Genomic DNA, 22,257 nt, shown 5'->3' with positions numbered 1-22,257 from the left:
CGGCTTTACCTTATCATTAGCTACAAATAAAAAAAAAAAATTCTTCGTTTCTTTTTCTCTCTTAGTTTCCCCTCTCTGTCCTGCTCTAAGTAAATCTGACGACCTAGTCCACAAATTCCAAAAATTCATCATGACAAGTTTCAAGAAAAAATACACGATTAAACCCGGTTCTCCAACTTCCAACGTAGACCCCTACTACCATGTCTCCTTCTCCAACATCAGGGGTCTACGTTCTAACCTTCCAGAGGTTGAAACCCAATTACAGGAGACTAAACCAGACCTTTTATTTTTAAGTGAAACTGGCATTGAACAGGCTATTTCCCTAGAAGAGTTTGCAATTAAAGGATACTCTAACTTAACTTCTAAATCTGACCCCCAAGATCACCATGGGCATGAAATATGTGCTTATATTAGGGATAACGTTCCATGTGGTAGGGACATCTCCAGGGAAGATCCTAACTTACCCTATATGTGCTTCCGGGTTGCTTTAGCTCGCATTTATATTTACTCTCTATCACCCCCATAACAGCGGAGTTACTATCTTTCAAAGCATATCTGAGAAAATTGACCAAGTCCTATCTGCTTATCCTTCAGCTAACATTCACGTATGTGGTGACTTCAATGTTCACAATGTCGAATGGTTGACTCACTCTAACAAGACCGATGATGAGGGAGGTTCTGTCATGATTTCTCCATTGCCTATGACCTCACTCAGATTGTTCAGGAACCCACCTGTGTGCCCGACAATGACGGCCAGTATGCGAGCCTACTAGACCTTTTTCTCACAACTTGCCCTGAACTATGTTCAGTTTCTGTTCTGTCGTCTCTTGGATCTTCCGACCACTCTGTTGTATCAATTAAGATAAAAATGAAATGTAATAAGTCCCCAGACGTACCTCTCCATCGTACAGTATATCGATACACTAAGGCTGACTGGGATAGCTTCCGTACATTTATATCTGATCTACCTCTGCATTCCATATTTAAAAAGGATGTGTCCTCTATAGTATTAGACCTGACGGAATGGTTAATTGTAGGTATTGACCGTTTCATACCCTCGAAAAAGTTTCAGCAAAAACCTAACAGTCAGCCATGGTTCTCTCCAGAATGCTGCTGCCATTGCGCACAGAAATCACTTTTTACACTGTTTCCAACGTAATAGATGTATGAAAACTAAAGCCGCTTTCAGGACTGCCAGCAACTATTGTAAGAAAGTAATAAAGAATGCAAGAGAGTTGTATGCTCAATCTGTTAAGTTCAAAGTAGCTGAGCAGCGGCTTGGTTCCCACTAGTTTTGGCAAATAGCAAACAGAATCCTGAACAGAAGCGTGTGCTCCATCCCAACTATTATCAATGGACCTGAGGTAATCTCGTCAGCATCAGACAAAGCCAAACTCTTTGTCAAGAACTTTGCAGCTAATTCTACCCTTTGCGACCAAGACCGACAACCCCCAATATTTCCTCCTGTATCAGAAAACACGCTATGTGATATACGTATATCTGTACGTGATGTTGCCAAGCTAATCAAAAACCTTGATTCCAGTAAAGCAACTGGCCCTGACGGTATTCCAATTATAGTACTCAAAAAACTTCAACCTGAACTAGCGCCCATACTTACAAAACTGTTTAAACGTTGTCTTAAGGAGAATAGTTTCCTATCTCCCTGGAAAATTTCATCAGTATGCCCTGTATTTAAGAATTCAGGTGATCGCTCATCCCCCTCTCAGTACAGGCCAATAAGTCTCCTGTGCGTCATGAGTAAGTTGCTGGAATCTGTTAAATACAGAAGTAATCAACCATCTCAACAAAAATAACCTTCTTAGTCACACTCAATATGGTTTCCGTTCTGCTAGATCTACAGCAGATGTGCTTACAGTTATATCTCATAGGATTAGCAAATCTCTCGACGGAGGCAACCTTTCTAGGGCAATTGCTCTTGACATATCTAAGGCCTTTGATAGGGTATGGCATAAAGGTTTATTTCATAAGATCTCTAGCTATGGTATTGCTGGGAATGTCTTCTCAATTATTAAATCATTTCTTTCTGATAGGTTCATAAGAGTAGTAGTTGATGGGCAAAAATCAGAAGCTCACAGTATTAATGCCGGTGTCTCTCAGGGATCCATCCTGGGCCCAACTCTTTTTCTGATCTATATTAATGATCTTCCAAATCACATCCTTACATCATTTGTAGACATCTATGCTGACGACACTACCATTTATGGTAGCACATCTAAGACAGTAAACGACCAAGTTCTCTCCAATTGTCTCTCCTCTGATCTTGAGCACGTAGTACAATGGGGTAAGGAGTGGCTGGTTACTTTTAATGCATCTAAAACCAAGCTTCTCTCTTTACATCATCAACATTCTGATCCACATCTGGCATCAATTGAAATGAATGGCTCTCGTCTTCAGGAGGCCTCAAGTTTTAACAAGCTTCTTGGCTTGACCATTACTCCTGATCTTAAATGGAACACGTACATTAAATCTGTTGCCAAGGCCGCTGGAAAAATGGTGGGATCTTTCTATCGATCCGGTAGATATCTCACTGCTGATGCTATTCTCTATCTATATAAGAGCCAGGTACGTCCAAGGATGGAATACTGTTGCCACATCTGGGCAGGAGCTGCTAGAAAGGACTTGGCTTGCCTTGATAGAGTTCAAAATAGACTTCGTAGCCTCGTAGGAGATGTCCTTTTCTCTTCCTTGCAACCTCTATCTCACAGAAGAGATGTTGCGAGTTTGTCTCTGATGTATCGTTATTTTCATGGAAAGTGTTCGACTGAGCTTCAATCTATGGTCCCCCCTCGCCAAACTTTCACAAGAAACACTCGTCTAGCTGTAAACACTATCAATAATTCCCCCCACTCTTTATCTGTGCCTAAACCTAAACGTAGATTCCATGAACAAAGCTTCTTTCTTAGAACTGCACGCCTGTGGAATTGTCTTCCGTTTTCCTGCTTTCCGGCTGACTACAATATGGCTGTCTTCAAGTTTTTTTTTTTTACACAGTGATCACCACTTATCAAGGCCCGGAAGCCACTCAGGGATAAGGGTTATTGCAAGTACATTACGTTAGTGAGGAGATTTTATGAAGTGTTTAATTAGGGGGCGGTTCATTAGGAATTTGTTAACATTAGACTTGAAAATATCCAAGTTGTAGTCCGGAGGGAAGCAGGCAGACGGAACAGAGTTCCACAGGCGTGCAGTTCTAAGAAAGAAGCTTTGCTCATGAAATCCGTTCTCGCACCTGTTAATTTCGCTTTATAAACGTCAACTTAACACACTTCATCTATTCCCGTGGTCGAGATGGTTAGGTTGCAGGTTTTTGTTTTCCATTTCATTTCCACTTCCGCGTCAAAGGTTCGGGGTTCAAGCCTACCTTTCTACTAAAACTTTCTTTTTTCTTTTACACCGCCAAACACCCGGCCAACATTTTTTTTTTAAACAGGGTTGTTTTGATCTACCCCTCCCCAACGCACACACATCTCCAAACATCTGGGCAACACCGGGTACCCCCCCTGCTAGTAATATATAATGGCAACTTCATAATATATAATCGCAACTTTATAATATATAAAAATCAATAGGAAATTATCTTTATAATAATATGTATATGAAATATATATATATAAGAGAAAGAAAATTAAAACTAAGTTGAACTTTACAATCAAAATTTATTGTTCGACTGAATACTCCAGAAAACAATTTACAAAGTCCTTATTTCAAAGAATGCTATTCTTGTTATTATTCTCATCAGAGGACATAAAGAAATCAGCAAATTATATTTGTAGCAATGTTAGAATTTGCTAGTTAAGGCATCAAGTGAAACCGCAATTTATGGTAGTTATAAATTGCCAAATAAAGAGTGAAAAAATGTTGTATATATATATATTCATTCTAGGAGAAGCAAATCTCTGATTTAAAAAACCATGAAGCGGAAGACCAGTACCCGCATTAAGCTGGTCTGCAGTTTAACTTGTTGCTGGCTATCTTGCTCTTGCTTGTTGCTGGATTTCAACATTTTGAACCGAGAGAGAGACTTAGCTGTCGTACAAAGCTAAGACTCTGTAACATCATATTTGTATAGATACTCCCTCAGATATTTGGGCTCATGGATTTTAAATGTCTGAGGGAGTGGCACTCGTCTGACAAGACGTTGCAATCATCATATATATATATATATATATATATAAACAAACCGCATATAATATTTAAGCTTGCATGAAAATCCTCTCAAGTTGATACGAAATGCAAAATAGTTCTTTAGAGAGAAAGGATTCCAAAATAATAATATCATATATTATATAATATATATATATATATATATATATATATATATATATATATTATATATTATATATATAAAAATAATTATATTAGTTTGAAGTTTACCATTGTGCATATCAGATAAACACTACATCCCTTTGTTTTCATTAAATATATATATATATATATATATATATATATATATATATATATATATATATATATATATATATATTAGCAAAAGTACCTGTCGTTGACTGGGTTCAAAAACAGCCTACAGAAAATGGACTCTGATTTATGAAAGTATGATAGGTTATGAAAAGGAAGAATTGTAAAGAGATAGCTTCGAATTTGGGGGTATCAAAACCAAAGCAAAATATGATGAAAGTAAAAATAAAATAGATAAACCCCATAATTTATTATACCATACCTGTTCACACTGAAACACTTATCACAATATTCTGTGGATCTATATTAAAAAACCTTGTAAAACTTTGTGACATATTTCCATTCTACGGAGGCCAGGCGCAAACGAATACCTCATTTTTATTATACTATATTTCTTCAAACTGAAACATAATTATCAAAGTATACTTATGCAGATAGATATGAAAAGTCTTTATTAAAGTTTGTGCCTATTTTCATTCTATGGAGGCCAGGCACGAACGCAGACCCCACAATTTTATTATACCATCCCTATTTAAGTTAAAACATACTTATCAAAGTAATCTTATGTACATCTATATCAAAAACACTTGTAAACGTTTTTTGTTAATTTTTTATTTTTTTATTTCCATACTTTGTGGACCAGGCGCGAACACAGACCCCACAATTTTAATGAATCATCATTATGCCAGATCAAACATACTTATTCCTGTATCTCGATACATCTTCTATCATTATATGTGATCAGTTTTCTATAATAGTCAACCATATAGGAGCCTATTCGTGACCAGACACACACACACAGACGTTCAGCTTTATATATATAGATATTTTAACTACTTTGGATTATTCATTTTAACCACATCAGATTGGAATATCACCAAACTTCATTGTGAATTGTGATTGATTGAAATTCCAAATATATATATATATATATATATATATATATATATATATATATATATATATATACATATATATATATATATATATATTTAAAATAACATTTCTTCATTTCTTGATTACACAAAAAGTCTTCATTTCATTCTGGAATTACCAATTTCAGTTTGTTTTTCATTTTTATAAATATTTTATAAATATTTTTTTTTTGCCTTTTTATGACCACTTTCATATAATGCAGTTTCATACAATGCTAAAACCAGCAAAATTTTGTATGAATTTAATTTACTAACATATTTCTTCCCTTTGAAGAGAAGAATTTTGTATTCTTTGAAACTTTGCGGAATAAGGATTTATAATTTGTCTTTATTTGAGATATTTTGTCGAAAAAAAAATTTTACATGTTAATTTTACTTTATTTATGTTTCTTGTATATATATATATATATATATATATATATATATATATATATATATATATATATATATATAAAATAAGAATTACAATTAAATTTACCAAGATAATCCTAAATAGCCAACTTAAAGTATATTATAAATATTAAAGACTTAATATTTATAAAGTAATCTTAATCATTTATCTTATTTGTTCTTATATAAGAACAAATATATATATATATGAACAAATATATATATATATAAGAACAAATATATATATATAAGAACAAATATATATATATATAAGAGCAAATATATATATATATATATATATATATATATATATATATAAACAAATATATATTAAATTGTAATTCAATGAATTTCAAAAAACTCTCATTGAAATGAAATGAAGTGGTTGAGTTTCATATCAAAGAATTTTTATTATTCTAAGCAAGACAAAGAATGTTTTAGAAAATTAATCTCCTTAACCTATAGGGTTTCGATGTCTACCATCTCATCAGAGGAGAGAAAATATTAGCAAATAGTTATAAAGGTATGCACCCTATTTGCTAAAGTCAGTTAGACATGGAAAGTCAAAGTGAAAATAATACATTGATCAGAAGTCTTGTAGCAGGAGGAATTGTAGATCCAACTTGCTTGGTAAAATCCATATTATACGTTCTTTACATCCATTTGGTAATAATGTCCAAGCTATATACTGGGTAATCCGCATAGCTGTGTAGATATCCGAATCGGGCAAGTGCTTGTTTAAATTTGTTTGTGGGTCCAGCGATAATAATTCAAAGTCTGGTGGAAACCTTTTCATTAGAAGTCTATATTATTTTTAGTGGGGCGAAGTGTTAGGGAGAGTAGGTAGTGGTAAGTGGTAGGAAGTGGGGTGAAAACATATGTGCATATTCATCCTTATATACACATGAACACACATATACAAACACACGCATACACACAATATACATATATACATATACATACAAATACACTTACACACACACATATATATACATATACATACATATACACACATGAACATACATACATGTACATACATAGATATCTCTTCAAATAGAATCAAAGAATCATAAAGTTTGACCGGTGGCTTAATTGAGGTCAGGTCGTGTACTAGATATAGAGACTTAGTTCGGGGGGGGGGGAGAGGAGGAACAAGAAGAATATAGAGATAAGAACAAAAACAAAAATAAAATTAAAAATAAAAAGATGGGCCAAATAAGTAAATGGAATAATTCGTTTTTTCCGGATTTTTCCTAGTTTCATCTCAAATCTCATTGTCAGTTTAAATTGTATTTGTTCCGTCAACTCAAGTTATATATACTGTCCATGAGGTGCTAATTATTATTAATTTTATACGTATCTATATTTCCCTTGGAAAGGAGGATTGACATAAAGTTTAGAATATACTAATGTTTATGAGCTAATTGTAAAACTAATTCTAATATTATAGATGGAACGTTTTATCTTTATTTTATGATCCTTACGGTAATAGTTCAATGCTAAACAAGTTAAAAACAAAGGTAATAAAGTAATGATAATACCTTATTGAAAAACGTTTAAAATCAGTAATATCCATAACCTTATGCTATTTAATAATATTTAACTGGAGAAATTTTCTATAATTGCATTCCAATATACACAAAGTTACCTATAAATCCATGACTACATATATATATACACACACACACACACACACACACACAAACACACACACACACACACACACGCACACATATATTTATATATATATACACACATATACATACACACGTACACATGCATGCACGCATACAATATATATTTTTACATACACGCAACCATACAGTTTATGCACACATACGCTCACTTATTCTATATATACTTACATCTAAGCTCATATATACCCACATATAACACGTGTTCCATATATACCCAGATATACCCTCATATATACAAAAATATATATTTAGACATAAAGAATGAAACCATTATTTAACACCATTAATTATAAACATAATTAGTGTATGTAACTTACCTAAGTTTATCATAGATAGTTTTTAGCCCCTACACTGCTAATTTAACATTAATAAGATGAAAAAAGTGGGGTCGCGTAGCTTTAGTTATAGAATTTAATTAACCTAGTGCCAACAGGGATAACGCATCATTGAGTATAGTTCTTTCTTGTTTATACGTACGGATCTGGAGATTACCTTGCAATGGGGAATTTTTACTCCTTTTCTGGTTAGTAGATGGGGGCGAAATTTAAAATTCTTTAATTTGGAAGATACAAGTTTTTGGAAATACTATTATAATCGGATCTTAGAGTGCAAATTACATGTAGGAGATTTAAAGTGTAGCATGTGAATGTGCTTATAGTAAGGCTCTACTTAACATGTGCATATATACAAACAGAGAAAGTTATTTTATGTGTTAAAAGAGGTAATTAAGGTGATTAGAAAATGAACATATTAGCAAAGTAATTGTTTAGATTTTAGTCAAGACTGATGTGTATTTAGTCCTTTGTTTTTACCTATTTATCATTTATACAGAGATCGCACGTTTCCATGACAACTGATTGTTAAATAAAAACTATTCTGATGAACAAATATATATATATATATATATATATATATATATATATATATATATATATATATATATATATAAGAACAAAAGAACAAATATATATATATATATACATATATATAAGAACAAATATATATATATATATATAAGAACAAATATATATATATATATATATATATATATATATATATATATAAGAACAAATATATATATATAAGAACAAATATATATATATATATATATATATATATAAGAACAAATATATATATATATATATATATATATATATATAAGAACATATATATATATATATATATATATATATATATATATATATGCACATTTCATTAAATAGCACAGACAACTCTTGCTTATTTTTCTTGTAATCCTCCTTTTCTCTTTGTCAGACTATTTTCCGAACGTTTTTTTCGAGTGAAAAAAGAAATTTCGTATAATCGCGAAAGTTTTCGACCTCTATTAGCCTCAGGTGAGTAATAAAAAATAAAAAATAAAAAATGAAATTGAAAAATGAAAGTGGCGAGATGAAATGAAAAGACTACTAAAAGACGATTAAAATCGCTTAAAATCATTAAATTAAATTACTCAAAAGCACTTGAGCGTGCCCTCTGTTTCATTTTGAGTCTGGTTAATCGTTGGTTTATTAACAATGCCTCAAAGATTGGGAGGCACACTTCGCAATATGAGACAGTAAAATGGCCGTATATATATTTTCTTATAATATATACCAATCCTTATTTAAGAAGCTCAATGTAATTACAGAGCAAAAAACTATATTTCAAAATTCATGATGTTGACCATCTTATAATTTATTCCTTTAATTTAGTTGTCATTTACAATTGTACTGTCAAGAATTGTAACTGTCAACTGAATTAAAGGAATAAATAATAAGATGGTCAACATTATGAATTTTGGAATATAATTTTTTGTCATTTAATCACTATATATATTTGGTTTTCTGCAGAAAAACTTCAACTAAAGATTCAAAGAGATGGATGATAACAAAGGAGCTGGAGAAAGAGCTGAATCGGTCATATCGGATATTTTGATATCGGATAGCTGTGTCGAAAATATTATTGCATGCATTGATAGCTATGAGATATCAAGTATGGAGAACAAGCTGCAGTACTTGTCTGAATCCGATCCCCGTCAGGAGTCGCTTGTTATGGATCATGACAAGGAACCTGTTCCCCATTCTTCAAGATGTTCGGTAAATTCCTTAAACCTCAGCCAAGGTAAAATTTAATTTTTTTCTTTATTGAAGTCTTTATCTTTTTCTTTTTCTTTTATTGGACATTTTGTTTGTTTTTTCCCCTGTAGCTTATTCTGCCTTGACAGAGTACAAAATAGACTTCGTGGCTTAGTGGGGGATGCCCTTTTCTCTACCCTGCAACCTCTCTCCCACAGGAGAGACGTTGCGAGCCTATCCTTGTTTTATCGTTATTTCCATGGCAGGTGCTCGTCTGAACTCCTATCTCTGGTTCTCTCTCGCCAATCTTTCACGAAAAACACCCGTCTAGCTGAATCCACTGTGAAAAATTTCCCCCACTCTTTATCTGTGCTTAAATCAAAACGTGGATTCCATGAACAAAGCTTCTTTCTTAGAACTGCACACCTGTGGAACTCTGTTCCATCTGCCTGCTTCCCACCTGACTACAACTTGGATGTGTTCAAGTCCAACGTTAACAAATTCCTAATGAACCGCCCCCTTAAGTAAACACTTCATCAAATCTCCACACTAACGTACTGTACTTGCAATAACCCTTATCCCTGAGTGGCTTCCGGGTCTTGATAAGTGGTGACCACTGTGTAAAAAAAATTTAAAAAAAAAAAAGGTTGGAGCTGGGCAAACGACTTTTTAAAATACAATTAAAACAGCCAGAATATTCCCTTAGGATTAGGTAGACTTTTCTACGGTCGCATCAGACGACGTCCAAGTGGTATGAGAAAAGACAGCAGATGTGGAAGAAACTTTGCCGACCTTTTTAAGTCCATCCATTCTTTCAATGTTGCCATATCATCAGAACTAAGTATGCCTTTAAGACTCCCGTTTCTCTGCTCTATCCTTATTTTTATCACAGATGCTCGTCTGAGCTCCAATCTATGTTCCCCCTTCTTGCCAAACTTTCATGATAAACAATTGTTTACCGTGAGGTAAAAAAAACATGTTTAGAAACTGGCACGGTCTATCCTTCTCTTGAGGATAGATGGGACTCTCTTAAGCCGTGGTAGGCACCCCATCTAGTGATGACGTCACAATAAAAAATACCCTTGGTAGTCCTGGCGAAGCATCAAGTATTCAGCTACTGTGCCCACACGTGTGTGGCTCCTGACAGATCGCCGACTCCCAACGTCATGTGTCGTGGATTTTTCGTTCAACTATTCTTCTTATGGCCAGATCGTCATTTTCTCGCTGTCGGTTGTCGATGGGAACACACATGGGTCAACAAAGTCGAATTAAAATAAAACATATAAAATATATATATTTATTTTTATTAATATATAATTTTTTTTTATATATATATTTCAATATATATTATTTTATATATATTTCAATATAGATAAGTTTATATAGAATTAGTGAATGACAAAAGTCTATATTTCAAAGTTAATGATGTTGACTATCTTACGATTTATTCCTTTAATTTAGGTGTACATTTACAATCTTTCACACTTTTTCGTCGCACAAAATCAGTCACTTAATTATCATATCAATCAGTGTCCCTGTTTTTCCCTAAACTAATTGATATAATTATAAAATTAGATCATATGGTACCACTGGAAGAATACGTAATGTAATTAAATCCTTCTGAAGAGAAAAATCCAGGTTGTCCTAGACGGTTGTACATCTAAACAATATGATGTAAATGCGAGAGTACCTCAAAGGTCTATCCTCGGACCTTTATTATTCATGATATTCATAAATGAACTCCCTGATAAAATTGTTTCTGAGATGGGTATATTTGCTGATGACACCACACTCTATAACAGGCACGAGGGGAAAACAAATGAACACATATCTAAAGAAATGGCAGAATCTCCAATCTGTAGTGGAATGGGGACAAAAATGGATGCTCACATTCAATGCTGCTAAGACTAAGCTTGTTTCCTTCAATAATTACAAAAAACCTCCATTACCACTGATAGCAATGGCCAAGAACACATTGCCTGAAAATATTTCCTTTAAACTCCTCGGCCTAATGTTTACAGGGAACATGAACTGGAATAAATACATTGAGAGCATTGCCAAGGCTATTGCTACGGAACAGACGATCAATAATTGTAGGTCAACTGAATAAAAATGAATAAATTGTAAAATGGTGAATATCCTGTAAGTTGGATGAGAGACTTTTGTCATTGATGGATTATATTGCTCTGTATCTACATTGAGCTTCTTAAATAATGATTGGTATAAATTATAAAGATATAAAGTACATTTCTACAGAAATATTTTTATATATATAATTATATATATGTTATATATATATATATATATATATATATATCCTTATTTATAAATAAATATGTATGTATCTTCTCCCTGTTCTATCGATGTTACGTTCGTCTGTCAGTCGCAATTCGTCTCTAATTCCTTTTCACAGTTAACTCTAAAAGCTATCCAACCGTTGTTGTTATCAGCTCCTATCCGCCGCAAACGGCATCTAGTTGTCAACTGTTTTCTCTGCGTCGGTAGCTGAAGTCCCCTCACCCCGGCTACCAGAATCTACCCTTCCCTGTGTTATCTGTTCTGTAGGTTTCTATTGTCATTGTCAAATCTAAAGGCTCAATCTAAAAATACCTACAGATTCATTGTTTGCTACTTCCTATTTCTTTGTAAATTTGTATGAGACTTCCTATCTATTGTTCCCCTTCTACTTGCTACTTCCCATCTCTTTGTTTATTGTAAGACACTTCCTATTCCTTTGTCTATTGCCTCCCCCCCCTCTCTCTCTCTCAGCACTTAGTTACTCGGGTCAACTTTATAGCATCACATTATTTAATTATTGGAATTATGGAATTATTATTGAGATGAGTGATTTGTATTATTTATCTATTTATTTGCTGTGAAATGTTACGAAACAACTGGATGAGGATAATAGTCCGCAAATAAATAAATAGAAAAAAAAAAAAAATTTAGTTTCATTTGTTTTGTATCTTTTTTTTCCATTTACTGATTCTTATACAGGAGATTGATTTTTTTTTTTTTTTCATTTTTATTGTTACATTTACTGCTTCCTATACAGGAGATTGATTTTTTTTTTTTTTTTTTGTAAATAAATAAACTAATAAATAAAAATGGGTTCCCCTTTGGCTTTAATATCTATACACCATAAATCTACTTTGGCAAGTGATCTACAACTCGTATTGCAATCGGGACAGTACAAGAGCAATGAAAACGTTTCTAACTTGTTTTGAAAGAATCCTTGAACGCCAAAGAAGATATTGTGCAACACTTCAGTGAATTATTCAACAAGAACTCGCTGAAGCCTTGGTCATCTACTACTTTTTATATCAAGCCAAAGTAGATAGGCGTACGATGTAGACATTTATTTATTTGGTGTAGATAGCACCTAGTGACTCGGGTCCACCTCAGGTCCACTTTATAGTATCAAACTACGAACAAGATTTGAATTAGACTACAACTTGTGTAGTGAGTTCAATCTCGACTACCGCCATGCTGGCTGGATGGATTATCTAACAAATGGAAAGCTAGAAAGTTTGTTTTTTTTTTACTAGTTAATTACCACTTATCAAGGCCCGGAAGCCACTCGGGGATAAGGGTTATTGCATGTACAGTACGTTAGTATTGGAGATTTGATAAAGTGTCTTACTTAAGGGGGCGGTTCATCAGGAATTTGTTTATGTTGGACTTGAAGATATCCAGGTTGTAGTCAGGTGGGAAACAGGCAAACAGAAGAGAGTTCCACAGGCATGCACTTCTAAGAAAGAAGCTTTGTTCATGGAATCTACGTTTTGGTTTTGGCGCAGATAAATAGTGGGGAAAATTTTTCACAGTGGTTTCAGCTAGACAGGTGATTATCGTGAAAGATTGGCAAGGGAGGACCAGAGATTGGAGCTCAGTCGAGAACTTGCCATGGAAGCAACGATAAAACAAAGACAGGCTCGCAACGTCTCTCCTGTGGGAGAGAGGTTGCAAGGAAGAGAAAAGGGCATCCCCCATTAAGCCATTTTGAAGCCTATTTTGTAGTTCCAAGGTAAAATACCAGGTTGAGAAACTGGCATGGTTTATCCTTCTCTCGAGAGTAGATGGGACTCTCTTAAGCCGTGATAGGCACCCCTTTAGTGATAGCGTCATGAGAAAAAATACCCTTTAGAGCACTGGCAAAGCATCAAGTATTCAGCTACGGACAAGATTTGAATTACACTGCAAACTTGTGTAGTGAGTTCAATCTCGGCTACGGCCATGCTAGATGGATGGATTAGCTGCAACCATTATCAACAATTTCCCCCACTCTCTATCTGTTCCTAAATCTAAACACAGATTCCATAAACAAAGTTTCTTTCTTAGAACTGTCCACCTGTGGAAGTCTGTTCCGCTGGCCTGCTTTTCGGTAGTTTTCAAGTCCACAGGCGTGCACTTCTAAGAAAGAAGCTTTGCTCATGGAATCTACGTTTTGATTTAGGCACAGATAAAGAGTGTGGAAAATTATTGCCAGTGGTTTCAGCTAGACGGGTGTTTTTCGTGAACGATTGGCAAGGGAGGACCAAACCTTCTTTCAATAGACTGCTTTCCCTTCCTGCTCCTTGTTTCATTGACGATAGCCTCCTGTGTTTCAGTGGCAATTTGTCTTGCTTTTTTTTTCTACAAAGGAATCACCGCTTATCGAGGCCCAGAGGCCACTCGAGGATAAGGCTTAAAGATCAAAAGGACAATATCATAGTAATCGTTAGAAGTGTAAACTTGGTAAAATTGGATTACTTAAGGGGAACGGCTCATCAAGAACTTGTTTACATTGGACTTGAAGACGACTATGTTGTAGTCAGCTGGAAAGCAGGTAAACGGAACAGAGTTCCACAGTTCTGGAGTTCTAAGAAAGAAACTTTGTTCATGGAATCTATGTTTAGGTTTAGGCACAGATAAGGAGTGGGGGAAATTATTGATAGTGTTTACAGCTAAACGAGTGTTTCTCATGAATGTTTGGCGAGGGAGGGGGCATAGATTGGAGCTCAGACGCGCATTTGCCATGAAAATAACAATAAAACAGAGACAGGCTCGCAACATCTCTTCTGTGGGAGAGAGGTTGCAGGGAAGAGAAAAGGGCATCCCCCACTAGGCTACGAAGTCTATTCTGAACTCTGTCAAGGCAGGATAAGATCTTCCTTGCAGCTCCTGCCTAGATGTGACAGCAATACTCCATCCTTGGACGTACCTGGCTCTTATAAAGAGTCGGGGTTGGGGGTGGAAAAAAGTTTAAAAATGTAAATATGCCAAAGTATTGATAATATTGAATAATCGTTTGTTTGGGTTTTTGTTTTGTAAAATTTGAATTTTTTTATTAATTTCATTTATACGTGTTAAGACAAGACGCAGCCCCCATCTGAACCAGACCAACATCATGAAACTCAGTTGCTTGATATTGACCTGAGCAAAGAACCTGTTCTCCCTTCTTCAAGATGTTCAGTAAATTCTCTAAACCTTAGCCAAGGTAAGAACTAATCTTTTTTTTTTTTTTGTTATAGAGTGGAACAATAAAATTGTCACCCTAGAAAAGATGACATGATTCCATTTCCATTTAATGAAAACCAGGTTTTCTTTTTTTTTGTTGCTGACCATATACTAGTTGGCCAGGTGTACGAATCCTAAGATCAATAGAAGCCTTCTATCATGTCTGAAAGTGACACAATGTTCAACGAGCGAGATCAGAGATGCGCCACTGTACAACTCATGCTCTCTTCTGATAAAAGTTATGATAACAAGAACATTGCTGGATTGCCAAGAATAACAGGGATGTGCCCAGGGTGATGGAAACAAGTAAATTCTCTAAATAGTAGTGTCGCACAGTGCATTGTGCGGAAACACCTGCAGGTGTTGAATTGTCAACAGTAGCAGAGGCCAGATGTACTCACAGGTTAAAGTTGTTGACATCGCAGGTGCATCGGGGAACTCGACTCTGATATAAACAAAGCTGGGAGTTTGTCAGAGGAGAAGGAGAAAAGACAGACACACGCCCGGTTGTTGGGACCCCGCTCGATTGTTCATCGACACTGTCAACCATCACCACCCTCTCTATTCCACGTTGTCGCTAAGTTTTCTCGTGCTATATGTGAACAAGTGATTGTAGTAGTTGCAGCATTTTTGAAAAAAGGAATAAAGACATTAATCTTTTACTACAAGTTGTTTCGCGCCTGTTTTTGGCCGGAGAGCGCTGGGGAATGCAGTAGCCCTCACGACTAAGTGGCTCTGTGCTCTGTTTGGGGTGAAATGACAATAAAAAAAAAGTATATATGAGTATAGTAGCCCAAATATGACAACAGTTCTCTGTGCATGATTTGTTGATGTGATTTTTTTTTTTTTTACATAGGCATCACCACTTATCAAGGCCAAGAGGCCACTCGAAGATAAGGGTTAAAGAGTGTACAATAGAAATTGGAAATTATAGTAATCGTTAGTAATGGAAATTCGGTAAATTTGTTAACTTATATGGAACGGTTCATCAAAAACTTGTTTACGTTAGACTTGAAGACAACCATATTGTAGTCAGCTGGAAAGCAGAAAAACGGAAGACAATTCCACAGGCGTGCAGTTCTAAGAAAGAAGCTTTGCTCATGGAATCTACGCTTAGGTTTAGGCACAGATAAAGAGTGGGGGAAATTAATGATAGTGTTTTCTGCTAGACGGGTGTTTCTTGTGAAAGTTTGGCGAGGGGGGGACCATAGATTGGAGCTCAGCCGAACACTTTCCATGAAAATAACAATAAAGCAGAGACAAACTTGCAACATCTCTTCTATGAGAAAGAGGTTGCAGGGAAGAGAAAAGGACATCTCCTACAAGGCTACAAATTCTATTTTGAACTCTATCTAGGCAGGACAAGTCCTTTCTAACAGCTCCTGCCCAGATGTGGCAACAGTACTCCATCCTTGGACTCTTATATAGATACCTGGCTCTTATGTAGATAGGGAATTGCATCAGCAGGAAGATATCTCCTGGATCGATAGAAGGATGCCACCATATTTCCAGCAGCCTTGGCAACGGATTTAATGTATGTGTTCCATTTAAGATCAGGAGTAAAGGTTAAGCTCAGAAGCTTGTCAAAACATGAGGCCTGCCCAAGACGAGAGCCATTCATTCAATTAATGTCAGATGGGGATCGAAACATTGATGATGTAAAGATAAAAGCTTGATTTTAGATGCATTAAAAGTAACAAGCCACCTTGTTCCCCATTGTACCACTTGCTCAAGATCAGAGGAGAGAGAATCAGAGAGAACTTGGTCGTTTACGGTCTTGGATGTGCTACTATAGATAGTAGTGTCATCAGCATAAATGTCTACGGATGATGTAAGGATGTGATTTGTAGATCAGGAAGAGAGTTGGGCCCAGGATCGACCCCTGAGGGACTCCAGCATTAACTACGAAGAATGAAAGTTGATTATTGCAAAAACAGGAGATGCCTATCGACCTTAGAAAGAAGCTTTGTTCATAGAATCTACATTTTGATTTAGGCACAGATAAAGAGTGGGGAAAATTATTGTCAGTATCATTGTAGGATTTAACAACCCTGCCTACAACACTCTTGGAATGTTTCACTTTCTCTGAAATCTCTCTAATGGTGTGCTTTTCCTTGTGTAACTTCACAATAGCTTGTCTCACAGTGTAATCAAGTTTTTGGCACAAACTTTGATAAAGACTTTTCATATCTATCTGCGTAAGTATACTTTGATAATTATGTTTCAGTTTGAAGAAATATGGTATAATAAAATTATGGGGTGTTCGTTCGCACCTGACCTCCATAGAATGGAAATATGTCACAAAGTTTAACAAGGTTTTTTTTATATAGATCCACAGAATATTGTGATAAGTGTTTCAGTGTGAACAGGTATGGTATAATAAATTATGGGGTTTATCTATTTTATTTTTACTTTTATCATATTTTGCTTTGGTTTTGATACCCCCAAATTCAAAGCTATCTCTTTACAACACTTCCTTTTCATAACCTTTCATAAATCAGAGTCCATTTTCTGTAGGCTATTTTTGAACCCAGTCAACGACAGGTACTTTTGCTAGTAATAATATAATAATACAATGGCTAAGTTCTTCCTTACAGCTCCTGCCCAGATGTGAGAGCAATACTCCATCCTTGGACGTACCTGGCTCTTATAAAGAGTCGGGGTTGGGGGTGGAAAAAAGTTTAAAAATATAAATATGCCAAAATATTAATAATTATTGAATAATCATTTGATTTTTTTTTTTTTGTAAAATTTTGAATTTTTTATTAATTTCATTTATACGTGTTAAGACAAGACACAGCCCCCATCTATACCAGACCAACATCATGAAAATGAGTCTTTGGATATGGATCAGAGCAAAGTTCTCCTTTCTTCAAAATGTCCGGTAAATTCTCTAAACATTAGCCAAGGTAAGAATTAATCTTTTTATTTTTATTATTAAAGTCTTTATATTTTTCATTTTAATTTTATATTAGCCTTGGTGCCCGGCGTTGCCCGGGTGTCTGGAAGTGTGTGTTGAGCAAAAAAAAATTTTTTTAATTTTTAAAAAAGTGGTAGTAGGCAGGCTGGCAGACTCGAATCCATACCACGAAGGAGGAAAAGAATGTGAAAGAAAAAAAGTGACTTCTTTGTCGTTGCATCGATCGCCAAACTGGAAGTGGCGAAGGTTTAAATTAAGGCTAGTCGATCAAAAAGAGGGGGACGATTTTCAAAAATATCAGTGAACAAAGCGACCCCTCCTTGTAGAAAAGTGCCAAGTTGAGGATAAAGGAATTAATTTTTTTTGCCAATTTTTTTATGTTTGTCATACAAAGGGTCGAGCTTCATATTGTCTGAAGGGTCGAGCTTCAAAAGGATAGCAATCTTGTGAAAATCTGTCACCTCTGTTGAAAGTTTTTGTGAGACATGATGATTGCAACGTCTTGTCAGACGAGTGCCACTTCCTCAGACATTTAAAATCTATGAGTCCAAATGCCTGAGGAAGTATCTATACAAATATGATGTTACAGAGTCTTAGCTTTGTACGACAGCTAAGTCTCTCTCTCTCTGTTCAAAATGTTTAGATCCAGCAACAAGCAAGAGCAAGATAGCCAGCAACAAGTTAAACTGCAGACCAGCTTAATGCGGGTAATGGTCTTCCGCTTTATGGTTTTTAAATCAGAGATTTGCTTCTCCTAGAAAGGTTGCCTTCACCACGGCTTACGGGAGCCCTCTCCACACATATACACACACACAAATATACACAGTGCTAGTTGGCCGTTGACCCAGAAAAAGAGTTCATTCGCCCTTTGGAAGGTCTTGTTTTTAATCCTTCAGGGAGACTAGCCACCCTCCTCATCAAACAAGTCTGGTGGGGGAACCAGTTTAGTCGCCGGTGACCCGACCATGAGGCAGGTAGTACTGGGTTACATGGTACCAGTAGCATATAACATGACCTGAGACATACATACATACATACATTTAAACAGACAGGTGAGATTTATATTTTAGACTACAGGGGTGCTCAGCGTTACCTGGTGTTTGTAAGTGTGTATGTTTGGAGGGGAGGTAGATAAAAAACAAAGACCCTGGTGTTTTGGAGATGTAAAAGAAAAAAAAAGTTTTGGTAGGAAGGTAGGCTTGAACCTGAAGCCTTGACGCGAAGGTGGAAGAAAAAGGGAACAAGATGTGACATCTTACCTACTCAGTCACGAGGGGAGAGAAAGTGAAGACTGTGTTAATTTAAGGCTTATAAAGTTGACAGGTGCGCGAATTTAAGGTCAAACGGTTAAGTTTTTCTTTCCCCAACTTTGGGGGGGTGTCCATTTGAAAAGCCGACTTACCAGGGAACTGATGGTGCGGATTTTCAGTTTCGAAATGAAGACGTGACGAGCGAAAAAAAATCTTGAAAATAGCGCGTAAAAGTCAGGCAAATTAAAGGTAGACGCGACCTCCGTTCGTAACTCGTAGATATTATGATTTAGACTGTCTATAAAAACGTTTTAAGAAGGAGTGATCTTTTGAGGGAGCTGGAGGCTTCTACATTATTAAACCTTGTGCCTAACTTGATCGGTGCAATTGTGTTAAACAGGTGTTTGTGATTTTGAAAATGTTCTGCAATGACTCAAGCTAAGAATGACAGTTTGTTTATAATATTGAACTAAGGCAAAACGATATAAGACCTTAGAATTTGAAAGGTCAAACCAGGAGAATTTGTCAATGTTTAACCTGTATGAATATATCTTCTCTCTTTTTATGTCCCTATCTCGCTCTCTCTCTCTCTCTCTCTCTCTCTTTCTTTCTCTATTTCTCTCATTCACTCCCTTTCTCTCTCTTTCAATGAAGAAAGAGAGAATTGAAATATGACTGTATTGTTTTTAAACAGTTGAAGTTCGCACCCCATACGCGCGGGACATAGTAGTTTGGTGTGCACGCAATGGGTCGACTAAATATGCTTCCTACTTGTTAACTGTTAAATAAATTATATATTTTTTATAAAAATGCATTTGTTCGCTATTTTTGTACAAGTGTTCGATTTCAGCCTGCAGTTCCTCCCATTAATGTGATGACGGAAAGCTGCCTGTAACGACGCAATGAACACACAAGAAGCGACCCATGCTAGACAGTTATAACCGACGACATATCGACCCGTTTTGTTGATGTTTCCAACATGCCCCTATCGTTAGATATCGTTGGATATCGTTTATTCCCTGGGGGGCTGGTTGCGTTCCCAAGACGTTCATCAACCAAGTAACCCTCCCGGGGAAGAGATAATACCATAGCCTTCAAATCCAATGTAAACAAATTCTTGTTGAGCCGTCCCAAGGAAGTAATAGCACCATAACCCGACCGAACACCCCCCCCCCAAAAAAAAGCCTTTGCCGGACATACACAAAAAGTGCACACACACGCACACACACACACGCACACACACACACACACACACACACACACAAACACACATTTTGCCTTTTATATATATAGCCGAAGTTCATATTTTTTTTTACACATACTGCCATAGAATGTGTTCTGATAAATATATTGCAGTTATACCCTCCCTCCTCCAAACTAATATTCCCCAACTCTCCGCTCAGATTCTCATCCTATAAATCTGGCCTCTATCATAGTAGCCGCCTACATTTCAGTGGTAATTTATTTTGTTTGGGGGTGAAAAAGGTTTTTAGAAATATAAATAAAATAATAATAATATTGAATTATTATTTGATTTTTTTTTTTTTTTTGTAAAATTTTTAATTTTTTATTAATTTTATTTATATCTGTTAAGACAAGACGCAGCCCCCATCTGAACCAGACCAACATCATGAAAATGAGTCGCCCGATATGGACCAGAACAAAGAAACTATTCTCCCTTCTTCAAGATGTCTGGTAAATTCTCTAAACCTTAGCCAAGGTAAGCACTAGGTTTTTTTTTTTGCTAAAGTCTTTAAAGAGTTAAGCTATAGAAAATATAATATTAAGAATACAATAAAAATATAATAAGTATAACAAAAGTATGGTAATAAAGATATCACAAAAATGTAATAATAAAAATATTACAAAATATAAAACATAATAAAAATATAATAGAAATATAATAAAAATAATAAACATTAGAAAAATGTAATAATCAGAATATAACAAAAATATTATAATAAAAAAATATCAGAAATATATAATAATATATATAGTATAACAAATTATATAATAATAATAAAATATAACAAAAATATAATACTATATATATATGTATAGTATAACAAATTAAAAATAAAATATAAGAAAAATATAATAATATATATATGTATAGTATAACAAATTATACAGGGTGTTTCAAAAGTCTTGGGAACATAACGATTTTTAATAACTCAAAAACTATTAGGAGTTGAAAAATGAAATTGGTACCGTTGGAAAGGTTAAAGTTTCAAGTTTTGTGGAGAATCTTCAAAGTAGCTCAATATGAGCACCATTCGTCACACGGCAGACATCTAGTCGATAGTCCATTTCCTGCCAAACGCGTTCCAGCATCTTAACGTCAATGGTTCCCACAACTGCCGTTACTCGAGCCTTTAGTTCGTCAATATCTCTTGGAAGGGGCGGCACATAGATTCGTTGCTTGACAAAGCCCCAAAGGAAAAAGTCACACGGGGTAAGATCTGGAGACCTAGGAGGCCAGGGCATGAGAACGTCATCACCTCGCCCAGATCTCCCAATTCATCTAGCAGGCAGCCTTGTGTTAAGAAACTGCCTTACTCTAAGACTCCAGTCATCAGATTCTGCTTCTTCCAATTGAGCCATTAACCAGTCTTCCAGCATGTTGAGATAGGATTCACCAGTGATAGTTGCCTCTTCAAAGAACGGTCCATAGACACCTTTCTTGGAAATTGCACAAAACACGTTCACTTTTAGTGAATCTCGCTCGTGCTCAAGAAGTTCATGAGGATTCTCAGTACCCCATATGCGAGTGTTATGCTTGTTAACTTTGCCATTCAGATGGAAGGACAACCTGTTCGCTTACTTGGGCACAAACACCCATCTTTCACAAATTTAGCATGCCATCTGACAATGGATTTCCTTTCAGGGGCTTCTTTTTTAAATTTCCTGCGAAATGCACGCTGAACACATGTCCACGATTCAGTCTTTGCAAATTGGAGGACGCAAAATGCCTTGTCTTGTTTAGAGAACGCCATTACTGCACCTGGAAAGATAAGACAAAAATCATTAGTATGACCAAAAACTTGATTAAGC

General features: G+C 35.5%; 1 protein-coding gene across 2 annotated transcripts in view; it reads left to right on the top strand.

Moving 5' to 3' along the window:
• LOC145270927 (uncharacterized) overlaps positions 1-22,257 on the top strand; it is an 87,700-nt gene that overhangs the window by 17,854 nt on the left and 47,589 nt on the right. For both annotated transcript variants that reach the window (XM_080126477.1, XM_080126476.1), the window contains exons 2-5: positions 9,310-9,580; positions 14,888-15,013; positions 17,823-17,942; positions 20,798-20,923. In XM_080126477.1, the coding sequence (XP_079982603.1) occupies positions 9,337-9,580; positions 14,888-15,013; positions 17,823-17,942; positions 20,798-20,923 (616 nt within the window). In that variant the 5' untranslated portion in view covers positions 9,310-9,336. The remainder of the gene's footprint in view (positions 1-9,309; positions 9,581-14,887; positions 15,014-17,822; positions 17,943-20,797; positions 20,924-22,257) is intronic.

This window comes from Euprymna scolopes, chromosome 46 (genome assembly GCF_053919585.1).
Source record: "Euprymna scolopes isolate OS-2025 chromosome 46, ASM5391958v1, whole genome shotgun sequence".
In the NCBI taxonomy this organism is placed as follows: Eukaryota; Metazoa; Mollusca; class Cephalopoda; order Sepiida; family Sepiolidae; genus Euprymna; species Euprymna scolopes.
The sequence above is the reverse complement of the archived record's forward strand: the minus strand, read 5'-3'. Positions and strand labels throughout refer to the sequence as shown.